Here is an 11,087-nt window from a genome sequence, read left to right on the forward strand (position 1 = left end):
GGGGACTGGAGCAGTAACGTGTTGTCAATACTTTATACTCTCCCATTTCACCATAACATACTAGCCTTTCATACCAGATTCATGCCACTGTGTGCATGCATGCACAGTCTCTGTTGTGTCTGAAGCCCATGTCTTTCTAGTGGAACGAACTGTGAAATATGTTGTTCTCTGGTTCCAATGGGGGCGTACGGTTCATTATTTTACTTTTTGAAACCGACAAATTTGTCAAATTTAATTAGGAAAGTCATATTTAACAGCCGCATCCTCAGTTATCCCCAAAAATAATGTGTGAACATCTCTCCCTGTGCCTGTCCTGTTCCCTCCAGCCCAGAGACTCTCTCCCCATGCCTGTCCTGTTCCCTCCAGCCCAGAGACTCTCTCCCCATGCCTGTCCTGTTCCCTCCAGCCCAGAGAGACTCTCTCTCTCCCCATGCCTGTCCTGTTCCCTCCAGCCCAGAGACTCTCTCCCCATGCCTGTCCTGTTCCCTCCAGCCCAGAGACTCTCTCTCTCCCCATGCCTGTCCTGTTCCCTCCAGCCCAGAGACTCTCTCTCCCCATGCCTGTCCTGTTCCCTCCAGCCCAGAGACTCTCTCTCTCCCCATGCCTGTCCTGTTCCCTCCAGCCCAGAGAGACTCTCTCTCTCCCTGTGCCTGTCCTGTTCCCTCCAGCCCAGAGAGACTCTCTCTCTCCCTGTGCCTGTCCTGTTCCCTCCAGCCCAGAGACTCTCTCTCTCCCCATGCCTGTCCTGTTCCCTCCAGCCCAGAGACTCTCTCTCTCCCCATGCCTGTCCTGTTCCCTCCAGCCCAGAGAGACTCTCTCTCTCCCCATGCCTGTCCTGTTCCCTCCAGCCCAGAGACTCTCTCTCTCCCTGTGCCTGTCCTGTTCCCTCCAGCCCAGAGACTCTCTCTCCCCATGCCTGTCCTGTTCCCTCCAGCCCAGAGACTCTCTCTCCCCATGCCTGTCCTGTTCCCTCCAGCCCAGAGACTCTCTCTCCCCATGCCTGTCCTGTTCCCTCCAGCCCAGAGAGACAAGCCCGCGGTGAAACGGAGGGTACTTCTTGCCTAGTCGTTTCAAAAGGAATATCAAACCGCCCCGGCCCCTCAATGGACTCTCTGATCTCCTGGCTTTAGCGAGCGCACTGCTACCAGAAGCTGCACGGCCCATGTTAAACAGGCCGAGGGCGTGCGAGTGCCGGAGGAGGAGGGGAGAGAGGCGTTGCTCAAGGCCTCCTCTTATTACAATTGACAGGTTGAACGCCTCTCGGTGCGAGGGGAGATTTGGGCACATCACTGGATGTGACAGAGGAGATTAGGGAGGTAATCCCTAGTCTGCTCGCCGGGGAATCGCCCAGCGCTCAACTCGCTCTTATTAACCGGTACCAGAGCACAGTCGACGTAATTAACGAATCTCTTAATTTACACCTGTTTGCTCTAGTTTCTGTATTCAGCTCTGAAGTCGGACTAAATTTATTTCTGTTTCATTCTAAGGCACGGCCATTATCCCTTTAGCTGTGGTTTTACAAGCCTTTGGAATAAGTAGTAATCTAGTTTTGTAGTACAATAAGGCCCAGACCATTGCTACACCTAATTAAAGGGATTCCAGGGTTTTTCTCCTCGTTTGCTCTCGTGTCAGACGAAGGAACACACAAAGGGGAACTCAGCCTTGATTTGGATCATGCTACGCCTTTATCTCACGTTGCTGTCTTCTTCTTACTCCTGGTATAAATCTGTTTTGTCAGAAGGCTCACCCACTCAACCCTCCTCAGAAAAGAGAGTCTGTTCACGTCTTGTCATATCAGGACCTGTGGAGAGCGGCTCATCCAGCATTCTTTCTCTCCGTGTGTCAGACTCGAGGATGAGTCTGAACTCCAGGGCCCCCACACCCCCCGCTTCGCTCTGCTTTGGGAACCTTTGAGATGTCGTTAGATTTTATCGCGCCGTAAAAGGCACCTGTCAGGGCCAACCGGGGCGTCTCGGTGGAACCATGTGATTCCAGCCCAGTGACAGCAGACAAGAGGAGGAGTCACAGGGTGGACAAGCGAGGCGTCTCGGTGGAACCATGTGATTCCAGCCCAGTGACAGCAGACAAGAGGAGGAGTCACAGGGTGGACAAGCGAGGCGTCTCGGTGGAACCATGTGATTCCAGCCCAGTGACAGCAGACAAGAGGAGGAGTCACAGGGTGGACAAGCGAGGCTCTGAACGAGCCTCTTCTCGGTCACGTTCCTTGTCACGTACTCAAAGTATCGCTGTTGAGTTTTGGTCCGTGACCAGCGGTTATCACCGCTTGACCTCGCTCGCTTGTTGGCATGTTTTCATGTCTGTGTGAGGGCAGTGTCATGTTGACTTGATGGCTGGTTAATATGTTACTTAGCTGGATTCCTCTGGTGGTTTATAACTCTGGGCCCATCTCAGAGGGAACTTAACAGCTCTATAATGTATAATGGGAGCTAATGAGTGATGTAAGGTTTGTGGAAGATCTTTCTAGAAGGAGATGGAAGCCAGGTTACATTTACATTTAGGCATTTAGCAGACGCTCTTATCCAGAGCGACTTACAGTAAGTACAGGGATATTCCCCCCCGAGGCAAGTAGGGTGAAGTGTCTTGCCCAAGGACACAACGTCATTTTGCATGGCCGGGAATCGAACCAACAACCTTTTGATTACTAGCCCGACTCCCTAACCGCTCAGCCACCTGATCCCCCCGGGTTACATTTCTTCCTCACAGGTCCCTGTGGTACGAGGAGGATGTGACTAGAACCGCCTCACACAACGGCAACATTATGGAGTATGAAAAAGGTCAGTGAAGGACTCGGTTATACTGAGATGTAGCATGGAAACACACACAACCGCGCACGCAGACGCACACACACACAGAGGTCAAGCTCCTGATAGGAGAGCAACAGTGCAGTGGCGCTGTGTTGACAGGAGCAATATCCATCAGGCACAGCTGAGGTCGCCTCTCTGTCAGAGTGTGATTGGATTAAAGCAGGTCTGGCTCCACAAGGACCCCAGGCGCTTCCTGCAGGCTGGCCCCGGGGGCCCCTAGAACACACCCAGAACCCCCCCTCTACCCCACCTAGACCCTGCCCTCAGACACCCCGAGCTGGGGGGGCGGGGGCGTTACAGGGGCTGGAGCAGGCAGAGAAGGGATCTGAAGGACAATTCAAGTTTGGTTGAAGCGCAGAAACACAAACTCTCGCTCTGAGCTCTGACACGCAGCCATGCGCTGAACCCTCCAGGTTTTAAAGATTTTACAGCTATTTGTCCTCCCAAGGGGCGGACAGGTACAACCGTATTAGATTAATATACATCTATAATAGAATATTATTAGATTCATAATATTCCAATTAGTCTGGGAGGGATATTGATCGTGGAGAATTGAATGTTTTCCAGCTAAACTGGAAGGTACGTTTGATAGGAGATTGGTTGCTGCTCCGCTGTGCCTGTGTGACACCGTAGAATGAATGGAGGGAGGCTACAGGGTTTTTAGGTAGTAATAACCATATTCACTAAAATCAATAGCAGGGGTGGGGAGGCAATAATGCTGCCTAACTGCAGGAAATGAAATCACAGAGAGAGAGAGGGGGAAGATGGAGGAAATAAGGGGATTTGTATCGAAGTGACGACATTTCATCAAAGAGAGCTCGGGTGAGCGTTGCCCTGAAACATTACATTTTAGAACAGGTTATACAGCGAAACATTATGCTATTGTATTCCCCCTTGCACATTAGGAATAATGAAATTGTTGGTGTTATATGTTAGAATGGGAGCCTTTGCCGTGACTGAGAGGCTGAAAAGGAAAGTTTATTTGATTAAGCAGCGCTTAATCGAATAAAGTTGTAAACAAAAGAGAAAAAGGAAAGAGTAGGCTGCGTCTCTTTCACACCCGGCCCTTTCTTTTCTAATATCCTTCCTCTCCATCTCTCTAGCCTCCCCTCCCTCCTTTCACTTTCTCTCCTCGTCACCCCCACCGTTTCCAGATCTTAATTAAACCCTCCACACCCCCCCTCTCTCCCCCCTGCCGGCTCTGACCTCTGTGCAGTGGGATTATGGGATTACAGCAGCCGGCTCTGCTACCGTGAAAGCCGTCCGTGGCGACCAGCGTGGGCCCGCAGCCCCGTGGCACTCCGGAATTCTCTCCGGAATTCTTCAGCCGGGACTGACGGAGGCCGTGTCTTTGTGTGCGGCGCGGCGGGGCGAGGTGCGGGCTAGTCCCGCCGCGCCGCACACCGGTCCACCGGGAGGGACAGAGAGTGCTAGCGTAAAATGATTAGCCACGCATTCACCGGATCGGAATTCCATTAAGTCGGAATGCCCGAATTACCCCAGGAAGAGAAGCGACGACTGTGTGTACTTGTTGTTTGCCCCCTTTAGTGTGGCAGAATTAATAAGACTATTACCCAACAATTACCGCTCCGCGCAGCACCCAGGATTCATTTCAGTGGAAATCCGATGCCACTAATTAAAGCTGTTGCCATCGCTCCCCTCTCGGAGTGATGGTCTCTGAAGATGCATTCCTCAACGAATTACAAAGGCAATTTTATGGGTTGGAAAACTGAGAGCAATTATTTTAACGAGCATAAAGCATTTTCTATCGAGCTGCGGTCTGAGGCTGATCTAATATTAGCGTTCCAAGCAGGAGCTGGTTCTGGAACTTTCCAGGAGAACCAGCTCTGGTTCTGGTTCCTAACAGCTGGGTTCTACCAGGTGATTAATTCTGGGCAAAGCTGGTTCTGGTTCCTACTGCCTACGGTTCTTCTGCCTATCAACTGAGTTCTACCTGATAGTTCCTTCCCGGGACAACCAGCTCTGGTTCTGGTTCCTATTGGGAGAAGCGAGCTCTGGATCTGGTTCCCCCTAGCTGAGTCCTAGCAGATGGTTCCTACCAGGCAGGGCAGAGGGAGGAGGTTCCTGGTGGAGGGCTTCCTTCAGGGAGGCCTGTAAACTGGGGGAGGGGAGGGGCCACCTGCTGCTCTCTCTGTGTGGCCAGAGACTGTCTGGACCTGGGCCATCACCACCCCATGGTTTACAGGGTAAACACACACACTCACAGACACGCACACTCACACTCACAGACACACACACAAAGACACACAGACAAACACACACACAGACAGACACAAACACAAAGACACACAGACAAACACACACACACACAGACAGACACACAGAAAGACATGCTCACTCACAGACACGCACACAAACACACACAGACAAACACACACACAGACACTCACACTCACAGGCACACACAAACACATACAGACAGACACACACACACACACAGAAACATACACACACAGAGACAAACACACAGACACACACAGAGACACACAGCGACACACACAGTCCTACACACACAGACCAGTGCCCTGCTTAGACAGGCCCTGGTCCCCACTTCACCTCTACCTTCATGCGTGACTGGTTTCCACGACCAGGGACATCTCCTATTCAATGAGAACTATTTTGGGTTCACTGTGTGTTTAACAGCAATCCTCTGTCGGTTTGTATTGTCTCTGATAATGTCAGAGATGTTTTTGAGGTAATACACAGGCTGTGCTAACTGTGTGTGTGTGTGTTTGTGTGTGTGAGTGATCCTCCTTTATGTCTATAATTACCCTGGCATTAGCAACCACTGTCTATAATTCCCCGCAGCAATTAAGTGCGTTTTGACACTGGGGATCTCTTCAAACTTATCATTACTGATGTGCAAATTACACACATACCTCTGACATGTTCTCAATTAGTCACTTTGTGCTCTTAATTAAGGGGCATTAATCTTTGGCGTGTCTGCAGAGTGTGTCCCGAGGCTGGCCTCACTGCAGGCTTTAATGAAAGAGAGAGAGGCCGGGGCCCAGGGTGTGTGCTGCTCGGCCTCGGCCTGGTTGGGGTCATGCCTCACTTCACACACAGAACAGACAGTGGAGGGCCATGCTCGGCAGTCTGCTCTGTGGCAGGCTGCTGTGTGGCAGGCTGCTCTGTGGCAGGCTGTTCTGTGGCAGGCTGCTCTGTGGCAGGCTGCTCTGTGGCAGGCTGCTCTGGCAGGCTGCTCTGGGTGGTAGGCTGCTCTGGGTGGTAGGCTGCTCTGGGTGGCAGGCTGCTCTGTGGCAGGCTGCTCTGGCAGGCTGCTCTGGGTGGTAGGCTGCTCTGGGTGGCAGGCTGCTCTGTGGCAGGCTGCTCTGTGGCAGGCTGCTGTGTGGCAGGCTGCTGTGTGGCAGGCTGCTCTGTGGCCGGCTGCTCTGTGGCAGGCTGCTCTGTGGCAGGCTGCTCTGTGGCAGGCTGCTCTGTGGCAGGCTGCTGTGTGGCAGGCTGCTCTGTGGCAGGCTGCTCTGTGGCAGGCTGCTCTGTGGCAGGCTGCTGTGTGGCAGGCTGCTCTGGGTGGCGGTGACGAACAGTTAGAGAGCGTCGTCTTATTGTCGGGAGAATACAGTTGTCCTATATTGGTAGATTTTTTTTGTAGGTTATATTAGGCCTTTCTAATGTACCAAAATGTGCAGACGGATGGCGGGTGAATGACTGAAGCTGTGTCATATTGCGCTGTGTGTTCCTGTCAAGATCATCGTCACCTTCTGCCTCCCAAACCCTGAGCAGTCCTGAACGTTTCCCCTCTCTCAGATCCACTCTGACTTCTCACACCAGGCCTGTTGTGCAGTGTCCTCTCTCTCCTCTCATCCACCCTCTCTCTCTCTCTCTCTCTCTCTCTCTCTCTCTCTCTCTCTCTCTCTCTCTCTCTCTCTCTCTCTCTCGCTCTCTATCTCTCTCTCCTCTCATCCACCCTCTCTCTCTCCTCTCTCTCTCTCTCTCTCCTCTCATCCACCCTCTCTCTCTCTCTCTCTCTCTCTCTCTCTCTCTCTCTCTCTCTCTCTCTCTCTCTCTCTCTCTCTCTCTCTCTCTCTCCTCTCATCCACCCTCTCTCTCTCTCTCTCTCTCTCTCTCTCTCTCTCTCTCTCTCTCTCGCTCTCTATCTCTCTCTCCTCTCATCCACCCTCTCTCTCTCCTCTCTCTCTCTCTCTCTCCTCTCATCCACCCTCTCTCTCTCTCTCTCTCTCTCTCTCTCTCTCTCTCTCTCTCTCTCTCTCTCTCTCTCTCTCTCTCTCTCTCGTCTCTCTCTCTCTCTCTCTCTCTCTCTCTCTCTCTCTCTCTCTCTCTCTCTCTCTCTCTCTCTCTCTCTCTCTCTCTCTCTCTCTCTCTCTCTCTCTCTCTCTCTCTCTCTCTCTCTCTCTCCTCTCCATCAGCCCTCCCACCAAATCCAGCGGTGTCCCTTCATCCTCCATTATAATCCTAATTAACGTTGTTCTCTCTTACCCACAATGCACCTCAGTCTGAGGACGGACCCCCACATGGAGTGGTGTGACCCACTGTTCAAGCTGCCACTTGTCTCCAGGCGGAATTCGGCAGACCTCCACGTCTGTACGTTTTAACCCAGACATCTGTAATTGCACGTATCATGAACAAATACCAGGTCTTAAAGGAACGTTGCATTCGTACAATGTTTATGGTGTACACACTGATAACATGGATGCTGTAGCACACATCATAGACAACAAACGAGGTGCATGCAGCTGTGGTCCATAGGCCCGGCGCGTCACCCGCCCGGCGCGTCACGCAGACAGGAGCGAGGCGCCCTCAGACAGGGGTGAACAGCTCTCCGTGTAGCGTGATGCGTACAGCGGGAGAAATATGGAACGAGTTGTTTCTCTGACTGTCGTCCTTCTCCTGCACATCTGGGTCTTAAATTACAATGGCTGAAAACAAGGAGAAATTTACTGCCGATCTGACAGGGTTTGAGACTGGGCAAGGAGCCCAGAGACCAGCCTCTACAGGCCAGCCTCTACAGGCCAGCCTCTACAGGCCAGCCTCTACAGGCCAGCCTCTACAGGCCAGCCTCTACAGGCCAGCCTCTACAGGCCAGCCTCTACAGGCCAGCCTCTACAGGCCAGCCTCTACAGGCCAGCCTCTACAGGCCAGCCTCTACAGGCCAGCCTCTACAGGCCAGCCTCTACAGGCCAGCCTCTACAGGCCAGCCTCTACAGGCCAGCCTCTACAGGCCAGCCTCTACAGGCCAGCTTCTACAGGCCAGCCTCTACAGGCCAGCCTCTACAGGCCAGCCTCTACAGGCCAGCCTCTAACAGACCAGCTTTTACAGACCAGCCTCTACAGGCCAGCCTCTAACAGACCAGCCTCTAACAGCCCAGCCTCTAACAGCCAGCCTCTAACAGCCCTGACCTCAGCCACGTGAGGACCATTATTTGCAAAGTAGCTGCTGTGGCACCGGGGAATGATTTGAGAGGCGCGCACGTGCACCGCAACACCCCGGAGGGTGTTTACCCGGTCTTATCGCATCCACACATCTCCGCCAAGAGGTGGAGGGAGGTGGGGCGCGAGGCGACGAGGCGGGGGGATATAGCGGGGAGATTACCTCGTCACTCCAACCCCGAACTCTCCTCCCCGCTCCCGGCTCCTTCCTCTGTGGTGGATTATCTTTTGAAGTATTGTACAGCCACTTGACTGAAATGTTAGTGCAAACATCTTAATCTTTCCCTGCGCTTGGCTTCTGTGTGTGTAGTTGCTACGGTGGCAGATAGAGCTCGCAGGCGAAGCCAGACGGGAGATTAGGAGGGTGAGAAGGGGTTTCGACTGAAAGGGATCAAAAACTCGGTGACATGTTTGACCCTTAATGAGATATGAATAGAGGATTAAACAAAGTGTTCGGCTGTAAAAGGGAAACGACACAAAAGGAGACACGTCTGAGGTCTCTTCTTGAAAGTGCGTCAGACTTGACCAGCGGTGTGGGGGAGAAGAGACAGGAAGAGAGAGAGAGAAAGAGACAGGAAGAGAGAGAAAGGGAGAGAGAGAGAAGGGGAGAGAGAGAAGGGGAGAGAGAGACGTTTGGGAGGATGGAGGAGGGATGGAGGGGTAGGAAGGGAGGGTGGAAGGGAGGCAGGTAGGAAGGGAGGGTGGAAGTGAGGCAGGTAGGAAGGGAGGGTGGAAGTGAGGCAGGTAGGAAGGGAGGCAGGTAGGAAGGGAGGGTGGAAGTGAGGCAGGAAGGAAGGGAGAGTGGAAGTGAGGCAGGAAGGAAGGGAGGATGGGTGGATGGATGGAAGGAAGGAGAGATGATAACAGAAGAAGGGGTAACATCCTTGGCCTGTAACCATGGAGTTAATCAATGGGATGGTGGGCTGGTGGACTGGCTGGTGGGCTGGCTGGCTGGTGGACTGCAGACTGCCAGGCTCCTTGCAGCGCTGGCTGAATTAAGCTGTGGTTCCGGTCAGAGGCCCAGCCAGGCAACGTGCGGAACTCAGACAGGACTTCTGGCTGCCCATGGGGGATTAGGACCTCCCGAACCTGGACACCACAGAGAGAGAGAGACCTGGACTCACACCACAGAGAGAGGGGGGGGGGGGGAGAGAGGGGGGGGAAAGAGGGAGAGAGGGGGGGGGGAGGGGAGACCGAGAGGGCTGGGAGGATGAAGAGAGAACAAGGAATAGAGAGAAAGACAGAGAGTGTAGGGAGAAGAGATGAGAGAAAGCGAGCTAGAGAACAACAGGAAGAGAATAGAGAGAGATAGAGAGATCCAGAAAGAAGACAATAGATATTGTGGAAAAAAATAAGATAAGATCGGCCTGTGTATTTAGGATATAGAATATGTTTCAACAATCAAGATTTATTTTCATGAATCAAGTTTTTTTTTCGTGAAACAAGATAATTCGTCTTAAACAAATAACACAGAAACTTCAAAACTTGGCAGGAAAGCATGCTACATCAGAGATACAACTCAAACAACATGTTTTCAAGACTCTTTCACTCAAACATGATGTTTTCAAGACTCTTTCACTCAAACATGATGTTTTCAAGACTCTTTCACTCAAACATGATGTTTTCAAGACTCTTTCACTCAGCAAGATGTAGAAGAAGCGTAGTCCAAAAACGAGGCCCTCAATCTCACTGAAATATGACTTGCTAGGTGATTGTGTCTTATCTGAAGTGTAATGGCATATTCTGACTAGAAATCAGACAAATATACTTGGTAATACTTTGAGGAGTTTTTGCCGTGTGGTGAAAGATCCTCCTCACAAGACCACGGTTGTCAGTGGCCTGGAGAAGCCGCCTCAAGCATCACGATCATCTCACAACGGAATCTACAACGCTACCGGCTCTTCCAAATAACGGATTGGGTTTCCCTGTGGCCAGGGAAAATGATGAGTCGTTCTTTGGAAAATAGAAATAATATGAAGAGATGCATATTGATTGCCACAAGTACCACAATAAGATAATGTTATGGCGTCACAAATACGGGATCAGGGAGACAAGATCCTCAAACAAGGCCCATGTTGAGGCTTCTTCCTTTGCCAAGGATACTTTACCAACAAATTACGTAACCACAAATCAGACGCATATTGTTTCAAATAAATTTTTTGAAACTCATTGTTCCACTCGTTTTTGTTTTCGTTTAGAATTCCGTGCTCAAAATGTTGGGTTCCATATTCAAAATAACTTTGACTGTCTGGAACTGATTTGGTTACATAATCATTATAACCACATCTTTCAAATGCACTCGAAAAGCCATTTGATGCAGGCTTTGCTGGCTGGTTGGACCATGTCATATCAAACTGTCTGAGGAGCGTTTAATAAGATCGCTCTTCGTGCTTTGCATGTTGCCGTCAAATCTGTCTGGACCCACGCAAGCTTTTTATAGATATCGTCTAACAAGAGTGAAGCACCAAACAGATATTAAACAACCCACTGCTTTCTAATGAGGAAGGACGTGACTGAACTGTCATCCTCAAATTAATTAAGCAAGACAGGAAGTCAGTATTGTTCTCCAAACACGTATGTTAGTCCAGTTCAGTCACGCCAGATAGTCAGACTGTGCCATTCAAAACCGTGCATCGTTTTCCTGCGGGATAATTCATGGCTTCCATAGCAACCTGCTTTCTGGCCCCTTACTGCCCCAACCAGGTCTATTCATTAGACCTGCTATATCATACTCTGAATATTTACTGTCTCTAACCAGATTTACGGTTTAATTTGCTGCATGGAGTCATTTATCGATCTGGAGAGGCTTATTAGTGATGTGTCCCCAGCCTG

At 51.2% G+C, this 11,087-nt stretch overlaps 1 protein-coding gene across 1 annotated transcript; it reads right to left on the minus strand.

The window, feature by feature from the left end:
* Positions 1-5,897: 5,897 nt before the first annotated feature.
* On the minus strand, positions 5,898-7,341 carry LOC136955754 (serum response factor-binding protein 1-like). The gene is made up of 2 exons (XM_067249477.1): positions 7,305-7,341; positions 5,898-6,373 (listed from the first exon to the last, which is right to left on the minus strand). The coding sequence occupies exons 1-2, from the start codon at positions 7,339-7,341 to the stop codon at positions 5,898-5,900; spliced, it is 513 nt and encodes a 170-aa protein (XP_067105578.1).
* Positions 7,342-11,087: the final 3,746 nt, after the last annotated feature.

The sequence above is a fragment of the Osmerus mordax genome, chromosome 13 (genome assembly GCF_038355195.1).
Source record: "Osmerus mordax isolate fOsmMor3 chromosome 13, fOsmMor3.pri, whole genome shotgun sequence".
Taxonomy (NCBI): Eukaryota; Metazoa; Chordata; class Actinopteri; order Osmeriformes; family Osmeridae; genus Osmerus; species Osmerus mordax.

Bases quoted from the DNA above. Each gene is read 5' to 3' on its own strand.
- LOC136955754 (XM_067249477.1), bottom strand. From the start codon at position 7,341: ATGTGGGGGTCCGTCCTCAGACTGAGGTGCATTGTGG. The intron at 6,374-7,304 runs GTAAGAGAGAAC...ACCGCCACCCAG, and splicing joins CAGACTGAGGTGCATTGTGG to AGCAGCCTGCCACACAGCAG.